The 24,343-nt window shown below is 44.5% G+C and overlaps 1 protein-coding gene across 1 annotated transcript; it reads right to left on the bottom strand.

Moving 5' to 3' along the window:
- Positions 1-1,326: 1,326 nt before the first annotated feature.
- Positions 1,327-6,931, bottom strand: LOC138642512 (proto-oncogene Mas-like). Its single transcript, XM_069730713.1, has 2 exons — positions 6,853-6,931; positions 1,327-2,536 (listed from the first exon to the last, which is right to left on the bottom strand). Exon 2 carries the CDS (start codon positions 2,496-2,498, stop codon positions 1,509-1,511), a length of 990 nt encoding a protein of 329 aa, XP_069586814.1. The 5' UTR covers positions 2,499-2,536; positions 6,853-6,931; the 3' UTR covers positions 1,327-1,508.
- Between the last annotated feature and the right edge of the window lie 17,412 nt (positions 6,932-24,343).

The raw sequence follows: 24,343 nt of genomic DNA, 5'->3' as shown, positions 1-24,343 counted from the left end.
TTTTCACGGCTCAATGTTATAAACTTCTGTGAAGCACCTGGGGGTTCAAGGTATTCACTACACATCTAGATAAGTTTCCTGAGGGTCTAGTTTCCACTATTTAGGCACATCAGAAGCTCTCCAAATGCGACATGCCATCCATTAATTATTCCAGCAAATTTGACATTCAAAAAGTCAAATGGCGCTTCATCCCTTCCGATCCCTGCTGTGTGCCCAAACAGTAGTTTTCCTCCACATATTGGGTACTGACGTACTCAGGAGAAATTGCACAATATATTTTGAGGTACCCTTATGAAAATGCAAAACATGGGGCTAAAAGAACACTTTTGTGTAAAAATTGTGATTTTTTTTAATTGTCACAGCTCAACGTTATAAATTTCGGTGAAGCACCTGTGAGTTCAAAGTGCTTACCAAACATCTAAATAAGTTCTCTGAGGGGTTTAATTTCAAAAATAGTCACTTATGGGGGTTTCCACTGTTTAGGCATATCAGTGGTGCCATGGGGTACATTAAGTATTGCAGCAAATTTTACGCTCAAAAAATCCTGAAAACATGACCTGTTTGCGGCCCTCGAGGAATGCAGTTTGACACCTCTGCTTTTAGTAATTCACAACTAAAGAAATAATTAGGAGTAAATAAACTTTCCGGAAGCTTTTTCATATTTGGCATGGGCTTTAAAGGGACACTGTCACCTGAATTTGGAGGGAACAATCTTCAGCCATGGAGGCGGGGTTTTCGGGTGTTTGATTCACCCTTTCCTTACCCGCTGGCTGCATGCTGGCTGCAATATTGGATTGAAGTTCATTCTCTGTCCTCCGTAGTACACACCTGCACATTGCAATCTTGCCTTGCGCAGGCGTGTACTACGGAGGACAGAGAATGAACTTCAATCCAATATTGCAGCCAGCATACAGCCAGCGGGTAAGGAAAGGGTGAATCAAACACCCGAAAACCCCGCCTCCATGGCTGAAGATTGTTCCCTCCAAATTCAGGTGACAGTGTCCCTTTAATTGCCTGCACATAAAGGGCGTGGGTCCTGAGACATCACCCATGCGCTGAACAGACCCTCAACAATGTGCAGTTCATGAGAGACTAGTAGACACCTCTGACTGAAACACAAAGCTATAACATTAGGAGTACCACAAGTGCCATATTTTACCATCTAGACAATTAAAAGGTAGAGTACAGTACATAAATCTACACTGTGGTAATTATGTGAGAAATATAACATAAAATAATTTTTATTGCTTATCATCTGCATTTTATAAGAACTAAAAACACATTAAGTTTTAGTAATTTTCACAATTTTACCTTAAAATATAAAAAAAATACATTGCACGTACTGTGTTCACATTAGCATTATTGCTTCTATTTATAAAGGAGGCATGACATTTCTGCTGGACCCATTTTCTAACAGATACTGATATATTTTGAGATACATTTATTCACCCATAAAAAAGTGACATTTGTGTACAGCAGGTTAATATTTATTTTCAATGCAAACTAATTTAGAAAGCACTTGGAAGTTGAATTTGGCTGGAAGTGTTAGTTGTCTGGTTACTTTTTGAGTCGTTAGTTTCATCATTTTCTATTCTGAAGGCTCTTTCGAGGGCATCTTGAATGGATTGATTTTTCTTCTGCTTCCACTTTTTCCCAATAAGGAAATAGATATATGGGTCAAGTGTACAATTAAGCGCGGTACTATAGGCACTAGCAATGTGTAGAGCAACTCCAACCTTATCTGATGGTAGCAGTCTGAAATATATTAAAAACCATGCGAAATTGAATGGGATGACAGATGAGATAAATATAACAACTGCAATGATAATGATGATGTAGAACTTCGTTGGATACTGCTGGTCAAAAGTCCTCCTTACTGTAATGAGCAAGATAATACTTGAAACAACCATAATTGGTAAGCAGATACCAATAGATAAGCCAAAAGTCATGATCTGAACCGCTGTACACTTTGTAGCATGGATGGAAAAAGCGACGCTTGTGCATACCAAGTTCTCTATGAGAGACTCTGCGCATCCAAGGAGCCAAGCTGAGCCACTGATGATAGTGGACAACTTCTCAGGACGATGGCATTGGTACCAGAAGGGAAATACAACAGAGAGACATCTTTCTAAACTGACGGCTGTGAGGATAAACATTCCAGAATATTGTGCAATGTCATAGAAGATTTCCAAAAATAAGTACAGCGATTTTTTCCCTTGAAAATTTGGATACCGATTCATTACTGTATTAATGTACATCATTAGTATTAATGAACTAAATATCAAAAAGAGGAAGTCAGCCACCGACAGATTGATGATGTAAATAGTATACTTGTTCTTCTTTATCTTGAAGCAAAGATACCAAAATACAGTAATATTTCCTATCAAGCCAATGAGACAGAGAAGTATGCAAATGGAAAATGCTATGGTGAGCTGAACATTAGCATAGCCAACTTCTGTCCTATTTTGGCTGATGGCATTTGAAGTAGTATTATTCATGTTTTAAGGCGTTGCAGCAAATAAATCTTCTTGTTAACCTGTTAAGGAAAAAATACATACTTTATTAATAATTCTCAAATATGAGCAGAATACATTCATAATTTCTCTTTACTATTTTAGATTTCCTTTTATATTTATAAAATTACAATATGTGCAACCTATATTCTATAGCAAGACTTTTTTAATCTAACATACATAATCTGTGGCAGAATGAGGTTTAAATAATTCATGGAAAGTAGTAGTTAAATTAAATTATATTTTGAATACAGTCTACTTTCTAATAAGTTTATTGACTGTACATGGAAATCTCATAACTATATGGACTATTTAACAGGTCCAAGGAAACACTTTGGTTTCCATTCTTTCACCCTTGTACAGGGAGCTAACCTTCTCCATGTAGGCCCCTGGATTGTGTCGAGGAGTAGCTGCTGGATGTTGGAACAAGTTGGTCTTAAAATAGCTTTACAGCCATATTAGAATCAGAGAAAATAGGTCAACAACAAAATTAGCTGATAGGGACTTAGTAATGAGGATAACTAGGGACTTAAGGTACCGTCACACTAAGCGACGCTGCAGCGATACCGACAACGATGTCGATCGCTGCAGCGTCGCTGTTTGGTCGCTGGAGAGCTGTCACACAGACAGCTCTCCAGCGACCAACGATCCCGAAGTCCCCGGTAACCAGGGTAAACATCGGGTTACTAAGCGCAGGGCCGCGCTTAGTAACCCAATGTTTACCCTGGTTACCGTTGTAAATGTAAAAAAACAAACACTACATACTTACATTCCCGGTGTCTGGTCAGGTCCCTCGCCTTCAGCTTCCAGCACTGACTGAGCGCCGGCCGTAAAGTACAGCGGTGACGTCACCGCTGTGCTTTGCTTTACGGCTGGCCGGCGCTCACCAGTCAGTGCGGGAAGCTGAAGACGAGGGACGTGACCAGACATCGGGAATGTAAGTATCTAGTGTTTGTTTTTTTACATTTACAACGGTAACCAGGGTAAACATCGGGTTACTAAGCGCGGCCTGCGCTTAGTAACCCGATGTTTACCCTGGTTACCAGTGACGACATCTCTGAATCGGCGTCACACACGCCGATTCAGCGATGTCAGCGGGAAATCCAGCGACGAAATAAAGTGCTGGACTTTCCCCAGCGACCAACGATCTCCCAGCAGGGGCCTGATCGTTGGTCGCTGTCACACATAACGATTTTTTCGTTAATTATATCGTTGCTACGTCACAAAAAGCAACGATATCGTTAACGATATCGTTCAGTGTGACGGTACCTTTAGTCATGAGGATAGCCACACTCAAAGCTAAGAGGACTGAATCGGGGGAAGAATCATCAGTCAAGTAAAGGGTGAAATAAGTCCAAAGTTAGCAAGGGGTGACAGATGAGGTGTGAAATCTAGATGGGTCAGATATCAGGGTCAGGAAACAGATATAACCCACAAGAATAGTATGAAAGCCTAAATGGCAGGGATTAAGTGAACAAGTGAAATTGGTCAGATTGGACACAGAAATCTGTCCCTTAAATGTTTTGCCAACCGTTCCTTTTCACAGGCCATTCAGCAAACCCTTATATGCATATTATTATTATTATTATTATTATTTATTGTTATAGCGCCATTTATTCCATGGCGCTTTACATGTGAGGAGGGGTACACATAATGAAAACAAGTACAATAATCTTAAACAATACAAGTCATAACTGGTACAGGAGGAATGAGGACCCTGCCCGCGAGGGCTCACAATCTAGCATATAGTAATCATTATTCAAATAACTGGGAGGTGATCATTCTGCCTAGAAGGAAGACGTACAATGTTTGCGCACCACTCAGCTCCACTCACAGACCATGGTGCACTGAGGTGCTGGTCAGAACTTCCCCTCTGTACTTAGTACCACTTGCCAAGATATAGTGGTGCACCTGACAGTGGCAGTAGACAGAACAAGAATGGGGTTAGGCGAGAAGGTCATAGACATATTTTTAAGAAATGTCTGCAAGATGAAATTGGCAGCACTAGTATGTGCACATTGAGAAGTGAAGGAGGCACTTCTCTAAGCCTCTTTTACTTCAACAGTTTATAGCTTAAATAGTGTGAAGCTCCCCACTTTATGTTTTGAATTCCCACTATTTCTCACCACCCACCACAGTGGTGTCTTCTTCTCTTGCTGCGTGTATTGCTATGTCTCCCTGGGAGTGGACAGAGCAGTTTCTAGTGCTGCTGTCCTACCTCAGAGGATACAATTTCACCTGCTGTACAGTATATACTGTATATTAAATGACTCACAGTGGCATGCTGGTTACTGGCTTATGCTGAAGACTCATCATCTGGTCAATGAGGTGCATTATTACTCAAGCACAATTGGGTTACTTATTTGAGAAGTCTGGAAGTGGTTACTAAGTACTGCCTTGGGCCTTTTGTTATTAACCCTCCTGTAAAGCACAAGTGATGGATAGGGGTCAGTATGGGCGCCCTAACTGATTTGTTGCCTTTTAGACTCATAAGCATCTAGTGGTGATGTACTGTGCATTCAAAACCTTTCTATTATAACTAGAATCAAGTATTTTATCACTTATGGTAAGTATTAACCACTGCATACCCAGAATAGCCCTTAATAAAATCTGACACAGTGGACTTTTAATCATAATTTTACCTTGACAAAAGGTTTCAAGAAAAAAATGTCGCTTTTTTTTTGTTTGAAACACAACAACTGACTGTTCTTTAACTGCCTAATATACTGTATAATCAATGTTATTTAATGTCATCTACAGTATCACTGACTTCAACCAATTCCTGACATGCAATGTCAGACTGGGATGCCTAGGGTCCACCAGTAAACTTGACTCTGGCCGCCTACTTTCAGCTACATGCAAATATTACATTATCCTCATTGACGAATTTCTCTATATAATCAATATAATCATAAACTGGATAGTTTGGTAAATGAATGCTGAGAAGATTCATAGAAATCTCATGACCACTGTGCTTTTTTTTTAAGGCTGCATAAACTGACCTGAGGTGTATTTTTTAATTCTACAACATACGAAATTCTCCCATGGTAAATATGCGTTCTATTTGCGGATTTTCCACATAGACTTCAATGAGATAAGAAAAATGAGATGAGAAAAATCCCCAGGTTTATAATATGACATATCAAAAAAAAGACAAAAAAAATCCCAGAAGAAAAAAAACACATTTTAAAATATTAGTCAAAAATGCTGTGAAAAAAATTCATGTAACCTAATTTAGAGAAGTGGTGCAGATTTTCTGCAGAAAATCTACAACATGCAAAAACTCACCAAATACTCATGGTGAGAACTTAGCTTTAATTTTACCATGAAAACGCCGTCCATTCTGCTGGTAACGTATTATCGATCAGGAGGAGCTGAGGACACTGAGAGATATTAGTTATGAGCAAACGTGCTGGGATAAGGTGTTATCTGAGCATGGTTGTGTGCTAACAGAGTGTCTTTGGCGCGCTCGAAAAATATGTTCTAGTCCCTGCGGCTGCATGTCTAACAAACAGATAATCCCTGCATGTGTTGTGGCTGTCGAACAGCCAGGAGACATGTAGCCGCAGGGACTCGAACATATTTTTCTAACTTGGTGCCAACCACGGCCGGCTTCTTCTCACACCACTCCAGTTGATTGATCGGGCTCTACCTGCGTACATACATCAAACACCTGGAGTGGTGCAGGAAGAAGCATCTTCACATGAGTTCAGAGTAAAATATACCTGACTGTAATCATGTAGCCAGGACCTGGTTCTTGGTTTGGGCAACATGAGAGGTTCCCTGTAAGAGGCAGATTTGATTAATATCTAATGCCATAGACAATGTGGCATTGTAGCTGAGGCAGCGTGATTGATAGAGCTGCATTCCAAGTTGCATAACCTGGCATGAAGAAGTTGTATTCTTGCTTTTTAATGACTGTTTTTATATTATGAGACAAAAGCACGGCTTTACAAAAACAACCTCTAGTAACATAACCAGTGTATACTAACACATGAGCGAGAATTCCATGGAACACAATAGTTATTAATATATGGAGATTGAGCAAATATTGACATTTCCAACAGAAGCCATAAAACTAAAATGTCCTTGTAACTAGGCACGTATCATCAAAATAATTTTTTTCTAACACCGTTCTCACTCTAATGTCATGAAACGCCGATGTATTCAACGTAAGAGACAGCAGCATGCATTCAATGGTTTCTTACATTATCCAAATAAATTCTACATCCGATTGCAGAATCATTGCACACAATAAAAGGAGGCACACAGCATGCAATAATATATCAGACAGTCACTGGCTACAACAATAGTATCTAGAAAGGGAGATTGGACCGACCTGTTATGTCTCTCTCATCTTGGCTGAATGCTGGATCTTCCAATAATGTGATTTTATAATTCAGAGGTGAGAATGGCTGTCCCTGCCTTCCTGACAGCTCTAATTATCTGATGCTTTATAGGTGGAGCTACATCATAGAATAAAAGCTACAAGAGCAGTTCCAGCATAGGATATGCTATAATTACATACATAATGGGAGTAATAATTAATAAATATTTACATATTAATTACATAATACAATCCTATTATTAATATGGAAAAAAACATTATAGTTTCACACCTACTAATGACGCATTATCCAAGTAGGACTGTAGCAAATGTGAAATGTACTAATTACATGAATGACCTTTCTATACTAAAGGTTGTGGTTTTAAATCATACATGTCCTTTCACGCAAAACTTGTAGAAAAACTCAATTTGTTTGCTGTCATGCTCCCTAATGTCAGACTGCAATTAGTGCACAAACCAGTCCAATATATCCAATCTCCTGACATCTCATACTCTGTAATCTGACATTCATATGTTAGCAATGTATGGGCTACAACTTCATTCCCCTTACTTCCATGCCAAATCCTAAACATCATTGTCCTTTTGTTAAGTTTGTCTTGAGTAGAAATATATGTTATGGGCGGCCATACCAAGCCTGTCTCTCTAATCCACAATATAGTGTGAAATAGGTAATTGATTTTGAGTGTGCCATGGATTTACTGGCTCTGTATGATGCTAATTTTACACTGCATTCAATATTTACGAAGGCAATGAATGGAAAGAACTGGTTAATATGTGCACTATTAAATGGACATTGCATTCTCTGGGACTCCACCATGCTGCATGGGTACTGTATGGCAATATATTCTGTAGGCTCTATCTGAAAATTTGAGAGCATGGTTTGTGCCACTTACGCAGACATCTCTTAAATACATATGCACTGGTTCTTTCCTTTATTGTATAGTGTAATATCTAATACTGAGCTACCAATGTATGTCACTGTCAGTAATACATGCTTTATATTGTATGTAATTTGCATAATCTGAGTTCGTTTAAACATCATAGGATGTAGAAGATGATGGAAGGAATGCAAATATACAAATGATTTGCTCACAAAGATGCAACCAGCTTTGTGGTTTCAGTCTTACATGAGGCAACAAGCTTGGTGGTTTTAATAGTTTTACAAGAGACAACAGCTTTATTTGAAAATAAATGTAAAGTTATTCATCCATACAGAAGCGGGCGGACACCTGTAACACTTCTCTGACACTTGTCACAGCCTGCTGGTAATCTAATCAAAGTCTTATTCTTCAATTTGTTACAGTTGCAATCAAAATTATTCAACCCGCCTTACAAATTACGTATATTAGCACAATTTACATCCGTTCTGCTGTCTACAATAAACTATCGAAACGAGAACAATTAAAAAAGCTCAACAAAACAAACATACCAAGAGGTTTCTCTAACTTCAGTACAATATGCATGTTAATAACAACTGAATTTTCAGCATTATTCAACTACTTTCTGACAAGTTTCATTAGTTACTAGTCAAGCATGTTTTAGCTGTTATAACCTACTGCAAACGTTATGCATAGGGCCGCTTTCTTGAGGAATCTTAGTTGTGTTAAGCTATTGAAATTGTTCCTGTTTAATGGTTTGTTGAAAACAATAGAATATGGCTGGATGACAGCTATGACTGAGCTGTTAATTTACAGGGCTATAGTCTATTCAGGAATGATCATACGAGCGAGGGGGGAAGGTATTGTTTATATGTAAAATCTTCAGTAAAAAATCTTCTGTGTGATTATCATTGTGAGGCAAATGAAAATGTAGAGTCCCTGTGGGTGGAGATAATGAAAAAAGCAGACAATAACCTCATAAAACAAATACATGAGGCACCAGAGAGATCACGCAGAATCCCAATGCTGCCACCACATGTGAGGAACCCACACCTCGCCACCCCACCTGACATCACTATTATGTCCAAGGGATCACGTGGTACGCTTTCCTCATTTGCACCAATGTGACGTTCTGCACCCACTGGGGACACATAAGGTCATCTTGGCACAGTTTTACACAGACATCCCAAGTCCACATGGGCCCAGGGAGGCACGAGGAGTGAAAGGATGTGGCCCACACAGTCACTGACATGGCACCATGCTCCCTCACAACCCTGACAGGCTGAGAGGTCCCTTTCACCAGCACTAGTGAAACAGCGCCTGGTCAGTCCGTTATGACTACCACTACTTCCTCATTGGACATAAGCCTGGTTCATTTATGGGAATATATTGGGCCAGAAACCAGCGCTGGTAGCATGGAAAGTTAAGCTGAGAACATATTCAATAGTCAGATATGCAAATACAATAGAGGCAGGACAAGTATGTAGAAAAAAGGCCGGGGTCACACTAGAGATGAATACGGACGTATGAGAGGTGCAAAAACAATGCATTGTACATGGACCAATGATTCTCTATGGGGCAGCTCCTATCTGCCGTATATTTCCCAGCCGTATTTTACGGGCTGAGAAAATCCCAGCATGCTGCGTTTGACAGTGTATTGCGCAAAAAATCCGCCAATGAAAGTCTATGGGGGCGAGAAAAATACGAATTACACATGGACCATTAGTGTGACTTGCGAGAAATACGCAGCAGTGTTCTATAGAAAAGCCAGCAATTCTGTGCGGTGTACAGTAAAATCACACTGACAGGTTAGAATAGAATAGAGAAAATAAATGTCTACACATTATATATATATATATATATATATATTAGTACAGACCAAAAGTTTGGACACACCTTCTCATTCAAAGATTTTTCTGTATTTTCATGACTGAGGAAATTGTACATTCACACTGAAGGCATCAAAACTATGAATTACCACATGTGGAATTATATACTTAACAAAAAAGCGTGAAACAACTAACTGAAAATATGTCTTATATTCTAGGTTCTTCAAAGTAACCACCTTTTGCTTTGATGACTGCTTTGCACACTCTTGGCATTCTCTTGATGAGCTTCAAGAGGTAGTCACCGGAAATGGTCTTCCAACAGTTTTGAAGGAGTTCCCAGAGATGCTTAGCACTTGTTAGCCATTTTGCCTTTACGCTGCAGTCCAACTCACACCAAAACATCTCTATTGGGTTCAGGTCTGGTGACTGTGGAGGTCAAGTCATCTGGCGTAGCACCCCATCACTCCCCTTCTTGGTCAAATAGCCCTTACACTGCCTGGAGGTGTGTTTGGGGTCATTGTCCTGTTGAAAAATAAATGATGGTCCAACTAAACGCAAACCGGATGGAATAGCATGCCGCTGCAAGATGCTGTGGTAGACAGGCTGGTTCAGTATGCCTTCAATTTTGAATAAATCCCCAATAGTGCCACCAGAAAAGCACCCCACACCATCACACCTCCTCCTCCATGCTTCACGGTGGGAACCAGGCATGTAGAGTCCATCTGTTCACCATTTCTGCTTTGCACAAAGACACGGTGGTTGGAACCAAAGATCTCAAATTTGGACTCATCAGACCAAAGCACATATTTCCACTCGTCTAATGTCCATTCCATGTGTTCTTTAGCCCAAACAAGTCTCTTCTGCTTGTTGCCTGTCCTTAGCAGTGGTTTCCAAACAGCTATTTTACCATGAAGGCCTGCTGCACAAAGTCTCTTCTTAACAGTTGTTGTAGAGATGTGTCTGCTGCTAGAACTCTGTGTGGCATTGACCTGGTCTCTAATTTGAGCTGCTGTTATCCTGCGATTTCTGAGGCTGGTGATCGGGTACACTTATCCTCAGAAGCAGAGGTGACTCTTGTGTTGTGAGTTCTGTTGTCGGGCTCCCTCCTGTGGTCGTGAATGGTACTTCGGCTGGTTCTGTCCACGGACTTTCTCTGGTGGCTGTGGGTGTTTCTGAGTTTCCTTCCTCAGGTGACGAGGTGGCCGTCTTTGTCACGGGATGTGCGTTCTTTTGTGCAGTCCTGTGGGATTTGTGCTCGGGCTAAGCCCTGCTGTTCTCATGCCAGTGGGTTGCTTTTGCCCTTGCCGGTCCCGAAGAGGCCCTGGACGCATATTTCTATGGATTTTATTTCGGATCTCCCCGTCTCTCAAAAGATGTCGGTCATTTGGGTGGTTTGTGATCGCTTTTCTAAGATGGTCCATTTGGTACCCTTGTCTAAATTGCCTTCCTCCTCTGATTTGGTGCCACTATTTTTCCAGCATGTGGTTCGTTTACATGGTATCCCGGAGAACATCGTTTCTGACAGAGGTTCCCAGTTTGTTTCGAGGTTTTGGCGATCTTTTTGTGCTAGGATGGGCATTGATTTGTCGTTTTCCTCAGCTTTCCATACTCAGACAAATGGCCAAACCGAACGAACTAATCAGACTTTGGAAACATATCTGAGATGCTTTGTTTCTGCTGATCAGGATGATTGGGTGTCCTTTTTGCCGTTGGCTGAGTTCGCCCTTAATAATCGGGCCAGCTCGGCTACTTTGGTTTCACCGTTTTTCTGCAATTCTGGTTTCCATCCGCGTTTCTCTTCAGGGCAGGTTGAGTCTTTGGACTGTCCTGGTGTGGATACTGTGGTGGATAGGTTGCAGCAGATTTGGACTCATGTGGTGGACAATTTGACATTGTCCCAGGAGAAGGCTCAACGTTTCGCTAACCGCCGGTGTTGTGTGGGTCCCCGACTTCGTGTTGGGGATTTGGTTTGGTTGTCGTCTCGTTATGTTCCTATGAAGGTTTCCTCTCCTAAGTTTAAGCCTCGTTTCATTGGTCCGTATAAGATTTCTGAGGTTATCAATCCTGTGTCATTTCGTTTGGCCCTTCCTGCTTCTTTTGCCATCCATAATGTGTTCCATAGGTCATTGTTGCGGAGATACGTGGCGCCTGTGGTTCCATCTGTTGATCCTCCTGCCCCGGTGTTGGTTGAGGGGGAGTTGGAGTATGTGGTGGAGAAGATTTTGGATTCTTGTATTTCGAGACAGAAACTCCAGTACCTGGTCAAGTGGAAGGGTTATGGTCAGCAAGATAATTCCTGGGTTTTTGCCTCTGATGTTCATGCTGCCGATCTGGTTCGTGCCTTTCATTTGGCTCGTCCTGGTCGGCCTGGTGGCTCTGGTGAGGGTTCGGTGACCGCTCCTCAAGGGTGGGTACTGTTGTGAGTTCTGTTGTCGGGCTCCCACCTGTGGTCGTGAATGGTACTTCGGCTGGTTCTGTCCATGGACTTTCTCTGGTGGCTGTGGGTGTTTCGGAGTTTCCTTCCTCAGGTGACGAGGTTAATTCGTTAGCTGGCTGCTCTATTTAACTCCACTTAGATCTTTGCTTCAGGCCACCTGTCAATGTTCCAGTATTGGTCTAGTTCACTCCTGGATCGTTCTTGTGACCTGTCTTCCCAGCAGAAGCTAAGTGACTGTTTGTTTTTCTCTGGTTTGCTATTTTTCTTTCCAGCTTGCTATTTCGATTGTTCTTGCTTGCTGGAAGCTCTGGGACGCAGAGGGAGCGCCTCCGCACCGTGAGTCGGTGCGGAGGGTCTTTTTGCGCCCTCTGCGTGGTTTTTTTGTAGGTTTTTGTGCTGACCGCAAAGTAACCTTTCCTATCCTCGGTCTGTTCAGTAAGTCGGGCCTCACTTTGCTAAATCTATTTCATCTCTGTGTTTGTATTTTCATCTTTACTCATAGTCATTGTATGTGGGGGGCTGCCTTTTCCTTTGGGGAATTTCTCTGAGGCAAGGTAGGCTTTATTTTTCTATCTTCAGGGCTAGCTAGTTTCTTAGGCTGTGCCGAGTTGCATAGGGAGCGTTAGGCGCAATCCACGGCTATTTCTAGTGTGGTTGATAGGATTAGGGATTGCGATCAGCAGAGTTCCCACGTCCCAGAGCTCGTCCTATATTATCAGTAACTATCAGGTCATTCCGTGTGCTCTTATCCACCAGGACCATTATTGTCCTGACCACCAGGTCATAACACTCTTGGTCTTGCTTTCCTGGGGCGGTCGTCATGTGGGCCAGTTTCTTTGCAGTGCTTGATGGTTTTTGCCACTGCACTTGGGGACACTTTCAAAGTTTTCCAAATTTTTCAGACTGACTGAACTTCATTTCTTAAAGTAATGCTACGGATCCGTCTTGTTTTGGCGGACCGTCGGCACAAAAAAACGTTCAATTGAAAATTTTTTTGGCCGGCTGGCCCGCCATTTTCTACCGCGCATTTGCGGCAGAAACTCCGCCCCGTCCTCCCCACACTTCAGAATGGGCAGCGGATGCGTTGAAAAACTGCATCCGCTGCCCACGTCTTGCACGAATTTCACAACGTGCGTTGGTACGTCGGCCCGACGCATAGCGATGGACCCGTACTGACGCAAGAGTGAAAAAGGCCTTAATGAGCGATGAATTTAAAAAAAAAAAAGCGGAAAAAAAACGGCGTGGGCTCCCGCGCAATTTTCTGCGCCAGAGGGGGAAAGCCGACGGCCGGGGCCAATATCTGTAGCCTGCTATGAATATCAGCCCGCAGCTGTCTGCGTAGCCGTTACTGGCTATTAAAAGAGGGGGACCCCCCCCCAAAAAAAATGACGTGGGGTCCCCCTATATTTTATAGCCAGAAAGGCTACACAGACAGCTGCAGGCTGATATTCATAGCCTAGAGAGGGGCCATGGATATTGGCCCCCCCCGGCTACAAATACCAGTCCGCAGCCGCCCCAGAAATGGCGCATCTGTAAGATGCGCCAATTCCGCCACTTAGCCCCTCTCTTCCCACTCCCGAGTAGCGGTGGGATATGGGGTAGTAAGGGGTTAATGTCACCTTGCTATTGTAAGGTGACATTAAGCCGGGTTAATAACGGAGAGGCGTCAATAAGACGCCTATCCATTACTAATCCAATAGTAAGAAAGGGTTAATAAAACACACACACATTTGGAAAAAAGTATTTTAATATTCTTCATTTAACCATACTTACCATACTTCAGCGCCTGCAAAAAAAAGTAAAATAATAAACCGTATACTACCTTTCCGCCGTAGTCCAATTAATAACGAGTGTCCCACGACGATCTCCCCTATAGAACAGTGACATCGGGTGATGTCACTGCTCTATAGGACCCTCAGTGACACACTGACAGGAGACAATGGCTCCTGCAGTGCATCGCTGAGGTTACTCTAGTTCACTGGTCTCACTTTATGGCAATTGCTGCATGGGAAAATGTCTCACCCAGCAAAGCCAATAGTGTGACTAGGGACTATTTTCTCACAGGGGCGTAGGAATACCTTGTGAGGAATACATGATGGAAGGATACCTTCCATCATTGTGTTCCTGGAGCCCCTGGAGAGTGGTCGCATCAACTGATGCTCCTGCTCTACACGGGAGATCGTCGTGGGACACTCGTTTTAATTGGATTTCTGCGGACTGGGAGTATATTGTTTGTTTATTATTTTAACCCCTTCCCGACCTTTGACGCATACGCTGCGTCATGAAAGTCGGTGCCATTCCGACCCATGACGCAGCATATGCGTCATGGCGGAATCGCGTTCCTGCAGGCCGGGTGAAAGGGTTAACTGTAATTTCACCCGGCGTGCAGGGACAGGAGGAGTTGTACTTGAGCCCAGGGGGGTGGCTTCAAACACCCCCCCCCCCCCCGTGGCTACGATCGCTCTGATTGGCTGTTGAAAGTGAAACTGCCAATCAGAGCGATTTGTAATATTTCACCTAAAAAACTGGTGAAATATTACAATCCAGCCATGGCCGATGCTGCAATATCATCCATGGCTGGAAACACTAATGTGCCCCCACCCCACCCCACTCATCGCCCCCCCCCAGCCCTCCGATCTGTGGTCCGCTCCCCTCCCCTCCGTCCTGTGCTCCGCTCCCCCGTCCTCCTGTCCGCTCCCCCCGTGCTCCAATCCCACCCCCCCGTGCTCCAATCCCACCCCCCTGCACTCCGATCCACCCCCCCGCACTGCGATCCACCCCCCCGCACACCGATCAACCCCCCGCACACAGATCCACCCGCCCGCACACCGATCCACCCGCCCGCACACCGATCCACCCCCCCATGCTTCGATCCCTCCCCCCCATGCTCCGACGCCCCCCCCCCGTGCCCTGATCTCCCCCCCTTATACTTACCTAGCCTCCCGGGGTCCGTCCGTCTTCTTTCCTGGGCGCCGCCATCTTCCAAAATGGCGGGCGCATGCGCAGTGCGCCCGCCGAATCTGCCGGCCGGCAGATTCGTTCCAGAGTGAATTTTGATCACTGTGATAAAACCTCACAGTGATCAAAATAAAAAAAAAACAGTAAATGACCCCCCCCCTTTGTCACCCCCATAGATAGGGATAATAATAAAATAAAGAATTTTTTTTTTCCCCCACTAAGGTTAGGGTTAGGGTTAGGGGTAGGGTTAGGGGTAGGGCTAGGGTTAGGGTTAGGGGTAGGGGTAGGGTTAGGGTTAGGGGTAGGGTTAGGGTTAGGGTTAGGGGTAGGGTTAGGGGTAGGGTTAGGGTTAGGGTTAGGGGTAGGGGTAGGGTTAGGGGTAGGGGTAGGGTTAGGGGTAGGGTTAGGGGTAGGGGTAGGGGTAGGAGTAGGGTTAGGGTTAGGGGTAGGGTTAGGGGTAGGGGTAGGGTTAGGGCTAGGGTTAGGGTTAGGGCTAGGGTTAGGGGTAGGGGTAGGGTTAGGGGTAGGGGTAGGGTTAGGAATGTGCACACGTATTCTGGTCCTCTGCGGATTTTTCCACAGCGGATTTCATAAATCCGCAGTGCTAAACCGCTGTGGATTTATCGCGGATTTACCGCGGTTTTTCTGCGCATTTCACTGCGGTTTTACAACTGCGATTTTCTATTGGAGCAGTTGTAAAACCGCTGCGGAATCCGCAGAAAGAAGTGACATGCTGCGGAATGTAAACCGCTGCGTTTCCGTGCAGTTTTTCTGCAGCATGTGCACAGCGATTTTTGTTTCCCATAGGTTTACATTGAACTGTAAACTCATGGGAAACTGCTGCGGATCCGCAGCGTTTTCCGCAGCGTGTGCACATACCTTTAGAATTAGGCCATGTGCACACGGTGCGGATTTGGCTGCGGATCCGCAGTGGATTGGCCGCTGCGGATCCGCAGCAGTGTTCCATCAGGTTTACAGTACCAAGTAAACATATGGAAAACCAAATCCGCTGTGCCCATGGTGCGGAAAATACCACTCTGAAATGCGTTGTATTTTCCGCAGCATGTCAATTCTTTGTGCGGATTCCGCAGCGTTTTACACCTGTTCCTCAATAGGAATCCGCAGGTGAAATCCGCACAAAAAACACTGGCAATCCGCGGTAAATCTGCAGGTAAAATGCAGTGCCTTTTACCTGCGGATTTTTCAAAAATGGTGCTGAAAAATCTCACACGAATCCGCAACGTGGGCACATAGCCTTAGGGTTAGGGTTGGGTTGGAATTAGGGTTGTGGTTAGGGTTAGGGGTGTGTTGGGGTTAGGGTTGTGGTTAGGGGTGTGTTGGGGTTAGGGTTGTGATTAGGGTTATGGCTACAGTTGGGATTAGGGTTAGGGGTTTGTTGGGGTTAGTGTTGGAGGTAGAATTGAGGGGTTTCCACTGTTTAGGCACATCAGGGGTCTCCAAACGCAACATGGCGCCACCATTGATTCAAGCCAATCTTGTATTCAAAAAGTCAAATGGTGCTCCCTCACTTCCGAGCCCCGATGTGCGCCCAAACAGTGGTTTACCCCCACATATGGGGTACCAGCATACTCAGGACAAACTGCGCAACAATTACTGGGGTCCAATTTCTCCTGTTACCCTTGAGAAAATAAAAAATTGCTTGCTAAAACATCATTTTTGAGGAAAGAAAAATGATTTTTTATTTTCACGGCTCTGCGTTGTAAACGTCTGTGAAGCATTTGGGGGTTCAAAGTGCTCACCACATATCTAGATAAGTTCCTTGGGGGGGTCTAGTTTACAAAATGGGGTCACTTGTGGGGGGTTTCTACTGTTTAGGCACACCAGTGGCTCTGCAAACGCAACGTGATGTCCGCAGACCATTCCATCAAAGTCTGCATTTCAAAACGTCACTACTTCACTTCCGAGCCCCGGCATGTGCCCAAACAGTGGTTTACCCCCACATATGGGGTATCAGCGTACTCAGGAGAAACTGGACAACAACTTTTTGGGTCAAATTTCTCCTGTTACCCTTGGGAAAATAAAAAATTGCGGGCTAAAAAATCATTTTTGAGAAAAGAAATTTTTTTTTTATTTTCATGGCTCTGCGTTATAAACTTCTGTGAAGCACTTGAGGGTTCAAAGTGCTCACCACATGTCTAGATTAGTTCCTTTGGGGGTCTAGTTTCCAAAATGGGGTCATTTGTGGGGGATGTCCAATGTTTAGGCACACAGGGGCTCTCCAAACGCGACATGGTGTCCGCTAATGATTGGAGATAATTTTCCATTTAAAAAGCCAAATGGCGTGCCTTCCCTTCTGAGCCCTGCCGTGCGCCCAAACAGTGGTTTACCCCCACATATGGGGTATCTGCGTACTCAGAACAAACTGGACAACAAAATTTGTGGTCCAATTTCTCCTATTACCGTTGGCAAAATAGGAAATTCCAGGCTAAAAAATCATTTTTGAGGAAAGAAAAATTATTTTTTATTTTCATGGCTCTGCGTTATAAACTTCTGTGAGGCACCTGGGGGTTTAAAGTACTCAGTATGTATCTAGATAAGTTCCTTGGGGGGTCTAGTTTCCAAAATGGGGTCACTTGTGGGGGAGCTCCAATGCATAGGCACACAGGGGCTCTCCAAACGCGACATGGTGTCCGCTAACAACTGGAGCTAATTTTCCATTCAAAAAGTCAAAAGGCGCGCCTTCCCTTCCGAGCCCTGCCGTGTGCCCAAACAGTGGTTTACCCCCACATATGAGGTATCGGCGTACTCAGGAGAAATTGCCCAACAAATTTTAGGATCTATTTAATCCTATTGCCCATGTGAAAATGAAAAAATTGAGGCGAAAATAAATTTTTTGTGAAAAAAAAGTACTTTTTCATTTTTACGGATCAATTTGTGAAGCACCTGAGGGTTTAAAGTGCTCACTAGGCATCTAGATAAGTTCCTTGGGGGGTCCAGTTTCCAAAATGGGGTCACTTGTGGGGGGAGCTCCAATGTTTAGGCACACAGGGTCTCTCCAAACGCGACATGGTGTCCGCTAACGATGGAGATAATTTTTCATTCAAAAAGTCAAATGGCGCTCCTTCCCTCCCGAGCCTTACCATGTGCCCAAACAGTGGTTTACCACCACATGTGAGGTATCGGTGTACTCAGGAGAAATTGCCCAACAAATTTAGGATCCATTTAATCCTGTTGCCCATGTGAAAATAAAAAAATTGAGGCTAAAAGAATTTTTTTGTGAAAAAAAAGTACTTTTTCATTTTTACGGATCAATTTGTGAAGCACCTTGGGGTTTAAAGTGCTCACTATGCATCTTAGATAAGTTCCTTGGGGCGTCTAGTTTCCAAAATGGGGTCACTTGTGGGGGAGCTCCAATTTTTAGGCACACGGGGGCTCTCCAAATGTGACATGGTGTCCGCTAAAGAGTGCAGCCAATTTTTCATTCAAAAAGTCAAATGGCGCTCCTTCCCTTCCAAGCCCTGCCGTGCGCCCAAACAATGGTTTACCCCCACATATGAGGTATCAACGTACTCAGGACAAATTGGACAACAACTTTCGTGGTTCAGTTTCTCCTTTTACCATTGGGAAAATAAAAAAATTGTTGCTGAAAGATCATTTTTGTGACTAAAAAGTTAAATGTTCATTTTTTCCTTCCATGTTGCTTCTGCTGCTGTGAAGCACCTGAAGGGTTAATAAACTTCTGGAATGTGGCTTTGTGCACCATGAGGGGTGCAGTTTTTATAATGGTGTCACTTTTGGGTATTTTCAGCCATATAGACCCCTCAAACTGACTTCAAATGTGAGGTGGTCCCTAAAAAAAATGGTTTTGTAAATTTCGTTGTAAAAATGAGAAATCGCTGGTCAAATTTTAACCCTTATAACTTCCTAGCAAAAAAAAAATTTGTTTCCAAAATTGTGCTGATGTAAAGTATACATGTGGGAAATTTTATTTATTAACTATTTTGTGTCACATAACTCTCTGGTTTAACAGAATAAAAATTCAAAATGTGAAAATTGCAAAATTTTCAAAATTTTCACCAAATTTCCGTTTTTATCACAAATAAACACAGAATTTATTTACCTAAATTTACCACTAATATGAAGCCCAATATGTCACGAGAAAACAATCTCAGAATCGCTAAGATCCGTTGAAGCGTTCCCGAGTTATTACCTCATAAAGGGACACTGGTCAGAATTGCAAAAAATGGCAAGGTCTTTAAGGTCAAAATAGGCTGGGTCATGAAGGGGTTAATATTTTTTACAGTAGAGAAGAAATCAAAGCTAGCACTCAATCAGTATAGTCCACGGTGCTAGTGAACGGGATGTTTAATCCCATATGTCATAAAGTCAGAAAAATCACTGCACTCGTATGATTTTCAGATGCATAAATTGAAGAGTTTATTTAAATTGAAGAGGATAAGATACTAGGCGAATTCGCCTAGTATCTTATCCTCTTCAATTTAAATAAACTCTTCAATTTATGCATCTGAAAATCATACGAGTGCAGTGATTTTTCTGACTTTATAATATTTTTTACAGGTGACACTGGCTTCGGGGAACAAAGTGACAAGTAATGGTGAGTATGTACTCTATGTTATATGTACTGTATGTCTGTAGTATGTATGTATGTACTGTATGTCGCATGTCGTCGCATGGTGCATGTCGTCGCATGGTGCATGTCGCATGTCGTCGCATGGTGCATGTCACATGGTGCATGTCGTCGCATGGTGCATGTTGTTGCATGTCGCCGCATGGTGCATGCCGTCGCATGGTGCATGCCGTCGCATGTAGCATGTCGCATGTTGTCGCATGGTGCATGCAGCATGTCGCCGCATGGTGCATGTCACATGGTGCATGTCGTCGCATGGTGCATGCCGTCGCATGGTGCATGTTGCATGTTGTCGCTTGGTGCATGTCACATGGTGCATGCAGCATGTCGTCGCATGGTGCATGTCGTCGCATGGTGCATGTCGTCACATGGTGCATGTTGTCGCATGGTGCATGCAGCATGTCGCCGCATGGTGCATGTCGCCGCATGGTGCATGTCGCCGCATGGTGCATGTCGTCGCATGCAGCATGTCGTCGCATGGTGCATGTTGCATGTCGTCGCCTGGTGCATGTCACATGGTGCATGCAGCATGTCGTCGCATGGTGCATGTCACATGGTGCATGTCGCATGTTGTTGCATGTAGCATGTCGCATGTTGTCGCATGGTGCATGCAGCATGTCGCATGTCGTCGCATGGTGCATGTCGTCGCATGGTGCATGTCGTCGCATGGTGCATGTTGCATGTCGTCGCATGGTGCATGTCGTCGAATGTCGCATGGCGCATGTCGTCGCATGTAGCATGTCATCGCATGGTGCATGTCACATGGTGCATGTCGTCGCATATAGCATGTCACATGTTGTCGCATGTAGCATGTTGCATATTGTCGCATGGTGCATGCAGCATGTCGCATGTCGTTGCATGGTGCATGTCATCGCATGCAGCATGTCGTCGCATGGTGCATGTTGCATGTCGTCGCATGGTGCATGTCGTCGAATGTCGCATGGCGCATGTCGTCGCATGTAGCATGTCGGCGCATGGCGCATGTCGTCGCATGTAGCATGTCGTCGCAGGGTGCATGTCGTCGCATGGTGTGTGTTGTATGTATGTACTACTACTGTCCCATCATTGGCTAATGTGTCACTTACTGTCAGTGTAGCAGGCAGAGCCCGATGGGACTTGTAGTCCCATCGGACGATGCCTGCACACACCCACAGCGCCGGCACACACACATTGCCGGCACACACACACACACACATCGCCGGCACACACACACACATCGCCAGCACACACACACACATCACCGGCACACACACACATCGCCGGCACACACATCACCGGCGGGCAGACCCCCGCACACGCCGGCGGGCAGACCCCCGCACACGCCGGCGGGCAGACCCCCGCACACGCCGGTGAGCAGGCACCCACACACGCCGGAGGGCAGACCCCCGCACATGCCGGCGAGCAGGCACCCGCACACGCCAGCGGGCAGACCCCCACACATGCCGGCGGGCAGACCCCCACACACGCTGGCGGGCAGACCCCCGCACACGCCAGCGGGCAGACCCCCGCACACGCCGGCGGGCAGACCCCCGCACACGCCGGCGAGCAGGCACCCGCACACGCCAGCAGGCAGGCACCCGAACACGCCGGCAGGCAGACACCGGCGCCGGTCCACAAAAACACCGGCGCCGGCGGGCAGATCCCCGGCGACCGCAGCACAGCCCCGCCCGCACATCATGATCCCAGCAGCAGTGAGCACACAGAGCCTCGCCCGCCCCCAGCACAGCCCTGCCCGCCCCCAGCACAGCCCTGCAGGCAGCCCCGCCCACAGCTCAGTCACTCTTGCTGAGTGACTGCTGACTGTGGGGGCTGGTCACGCCTGCTGCTGACTTCATGTCAATTTCTAGAGTCTGGAAATTGACGTGACGTCGGCGGAAATGAGCGGCGGTTGCAGTCTGGGGGTCACGTGACCCGGACTCAGCAGGCAGAATAGCGCCGCTCACAGGCGAAAACGGCAACGCAAGGTAATTGCCCAATTCATTTGGGGCCCCGGGGGGATACATTGGGGGGTTAATTGAAAGTAGTGGACAACCCCTTTCAGCTTCTTTACCTCGTGTGAAGCATATTGTCTGCTTGTGTTCAAGGTGGACATTTAATCTTTCCACATGATCAGTTTGATGGTGCATTTTATATTCCCTGAGTCTCCAGCATGCTTCAGGCGCACTTACATATCGAGTTTCTAAGTAATTTTTTACTTCATCCCATTCAACCGTAGCTTCTTGTTCTGTGGCAGAAGTAACAAACTGGATATTTGCGCAATCATGCCCTTTGTAAACGTATTTGAACAAATATTTAACACTTTGTATAGAACTGCAAATCTCAACGTTTATGTGGGCATTGTATTTTAAGGAGAGATAAGGATTGTAAGGCACAACCCATCTATTATCAATCTTGTTTCCACCAAGTGTAACAACGTTTTATCATCCCGACGTTGGTATTTAGGGTATCCATTTACATTGCTATTAGTTTCAGAACAGAAATCTTTGGGAAAGCCTTTAGCACAGTTTCCATTGTCCATACATGGTGCATTAGGATTAAGTGGACCACATGGACCATATATCATGCAAGATGTTACAGTTTCATAAAGCTTTGGATGAGTGTCTTTGTGTGGGAGCTCTGCACAAATAATTTTGTCAATTCTTTCTTTATCCCATGCTTTGTATTCCGGGGCCATAAATACCAATATGTGTCCATGAGGGAGCCCTCTTTTTTGGAACTCAATTACATACACCATACCATTAACATGTCAAAATCTGTGGTATGTGGTTAAGTCTCCAAGTAGCAATTTTAGCTTCATGTTAAATACTCGTGCTACTAAATCCGGCCTGTCGCATGGTTGCTGATTGGGCAGCAAATTATGTTTGATTTCCATCCATTTTGTATTGCACGTTACTCTTACAAATAGGTCTGGTTTGCCATATTTCCTGACTATTGCCATGGCATCTTGGTAGTTTTGTGCCTGGGACTTCCTTGGAAAGTTGATGGCAATATGACTTTTTTCCAGGCAGAATATCTATGTCCATGAAATTGTTGTTGGTTACGAATTGTTGAAGGACATCATATTCTTCAGCTCTTATCGCATTTTGATTTTTGCGCACCCAATTCAAAAGGTTAGCTTCAGTTTTGCAATAGGCATCAACCATAAATTGGTTTGTCAGCTTTCCTGCATTAAGGAACTGGTTAAAAGTACCATCATGAATGGCAAAGTGGTATGCATACCATTGAAGTTGAGTCACATTTCCTCGACCATCTTTTTTTTTTAGTTCTGTAGTCCACCCAGAGTCCCCATAAGGGAAAAGGAAAGGATAGCACATTGGGTCACAGAGCCTACTTAGAATAGATATATTTTGCAAAATGCCACTTTTTGGATGAATGGTAATGTCACGGTTTTCTGGGGGTGCACCATCTGCGCTGTGGAAAATGGCAGCAATTTCCCCACTGGCAGTTGGAGCATTGATTCTGCCGGGGTGCATAGTATTTACTTTGTTTCTAATGAAAGTCATGCTATATTCAATAGGCATTCTGTTTTCCAGATTTGCTTTTAGTATTTCTTCTTGTTCAAATAGCAACATATTTTTGTATTGTCTGGAGAAAGGATTGATATCTTCGAGAATTGTTTGGAGCTTTTCCATAACATTATGAATGCATCCACTGTTGTTTGGATTTTTCATTCTTTCATTCAAGGCTTGAGCTGAATCCAGAATATATCACTGGGCGTATGTTGGTGATTCACCTTGGTTGGGGTGCAACGCAGATGTTGCATGGTAAATTTGCCCATGGATTCTGTAACAGAAAGGACCTGATTGCTTGTGAATTGATTGGTCAATTTGTGCGCCCATTGATGCCAAAGCGTTTGCACTATTGTATGATCTTATGTTTTCCATAAAATTCTTGGAGTTTGGTTCCAGTCTCTTCATGCAATTAGTAATGTATGAATGCATTCGTACTTCTTCCAGTATGATAGTTCCATTATGACAACAGTTTGTTGTAATTTCATTCTGGAAATGTTTGGCATAACACAATGAGCATATGTTCTTCATTGGGCCAAGATAGCATGGTTCAATGTCATTTTCATTGAAGTTTTGAGCAAGCAAAGCAGTGTTGCGAAATCTGACATTCTTACCCCAGCGGCAGGCGCGGACTGGGCCGGGTTGCAGAGCGGCATTTGCCCCCTGGGCCGGTCACTAAGCAGCTGATTAAGGCCGCCAGGGGGCCGCCTTGTTTTATCTGTGCAGGCGGCATCACAGTGGAGCACACACAGAGGCAGCCACAGCTCCCTGTGTGCGGCCGTCTGCTCTGCTGAAGTGGGGGAGCACGGCTGTATCTTCTTCCGGCCGGAGAGGAGCTTATGGGCGGCTCAGACAGGAGACCGGATGGTGAGTGCTGTAGAGCTTCTGTGTGGTGAGCAGGGGATGCTGATAAGTCCAGGGCCGCTCTAACCTGTATAGAGTCAGCGGCTGCTCTGCTGATCACTGAGATTTATTGCAGGAAAGTGAACTTTCAGGGTCGCCCTGTCAGTGACAGGTTATCAGCTCCAGGGTCACCAGATCTGCAGGAAAGTTCAATCTCCTGCAATAAATCTCCATCCCTGTACCTCAGAGTGACCAGAGACACAATACTGAATCCTGCCCTGGACTGATCCAACCTGAGCCTGGTACAAAGAATAATACAGAGATCAGAGGTTATACCATGTACACACTATGTTAGATCTGTACGTACATACAGAAATGCATATACTGTATAAGGCAAAGTTCACATTAGCGTTTGTGTC

This window comes from Ranitomeya imitator, chromosome 6 (assembly GCF_032444005.1).
Source record: "Ranitomeya imitator isolate aRanImi1 chromosome 6, aRanImi1.pri, whole genome shotgun sequence".
Lineage (NCBI taxonomy): Eukaryota > Metazoa > Chordata > Amphibia > Anura > Dendrobatidae > Ranitomeya > Ranitomeya imitator.
Note: the sequence above shows the minus strand (reverse complement) of the source record. Positions and strands in the feature narration are given on the sequence as shown.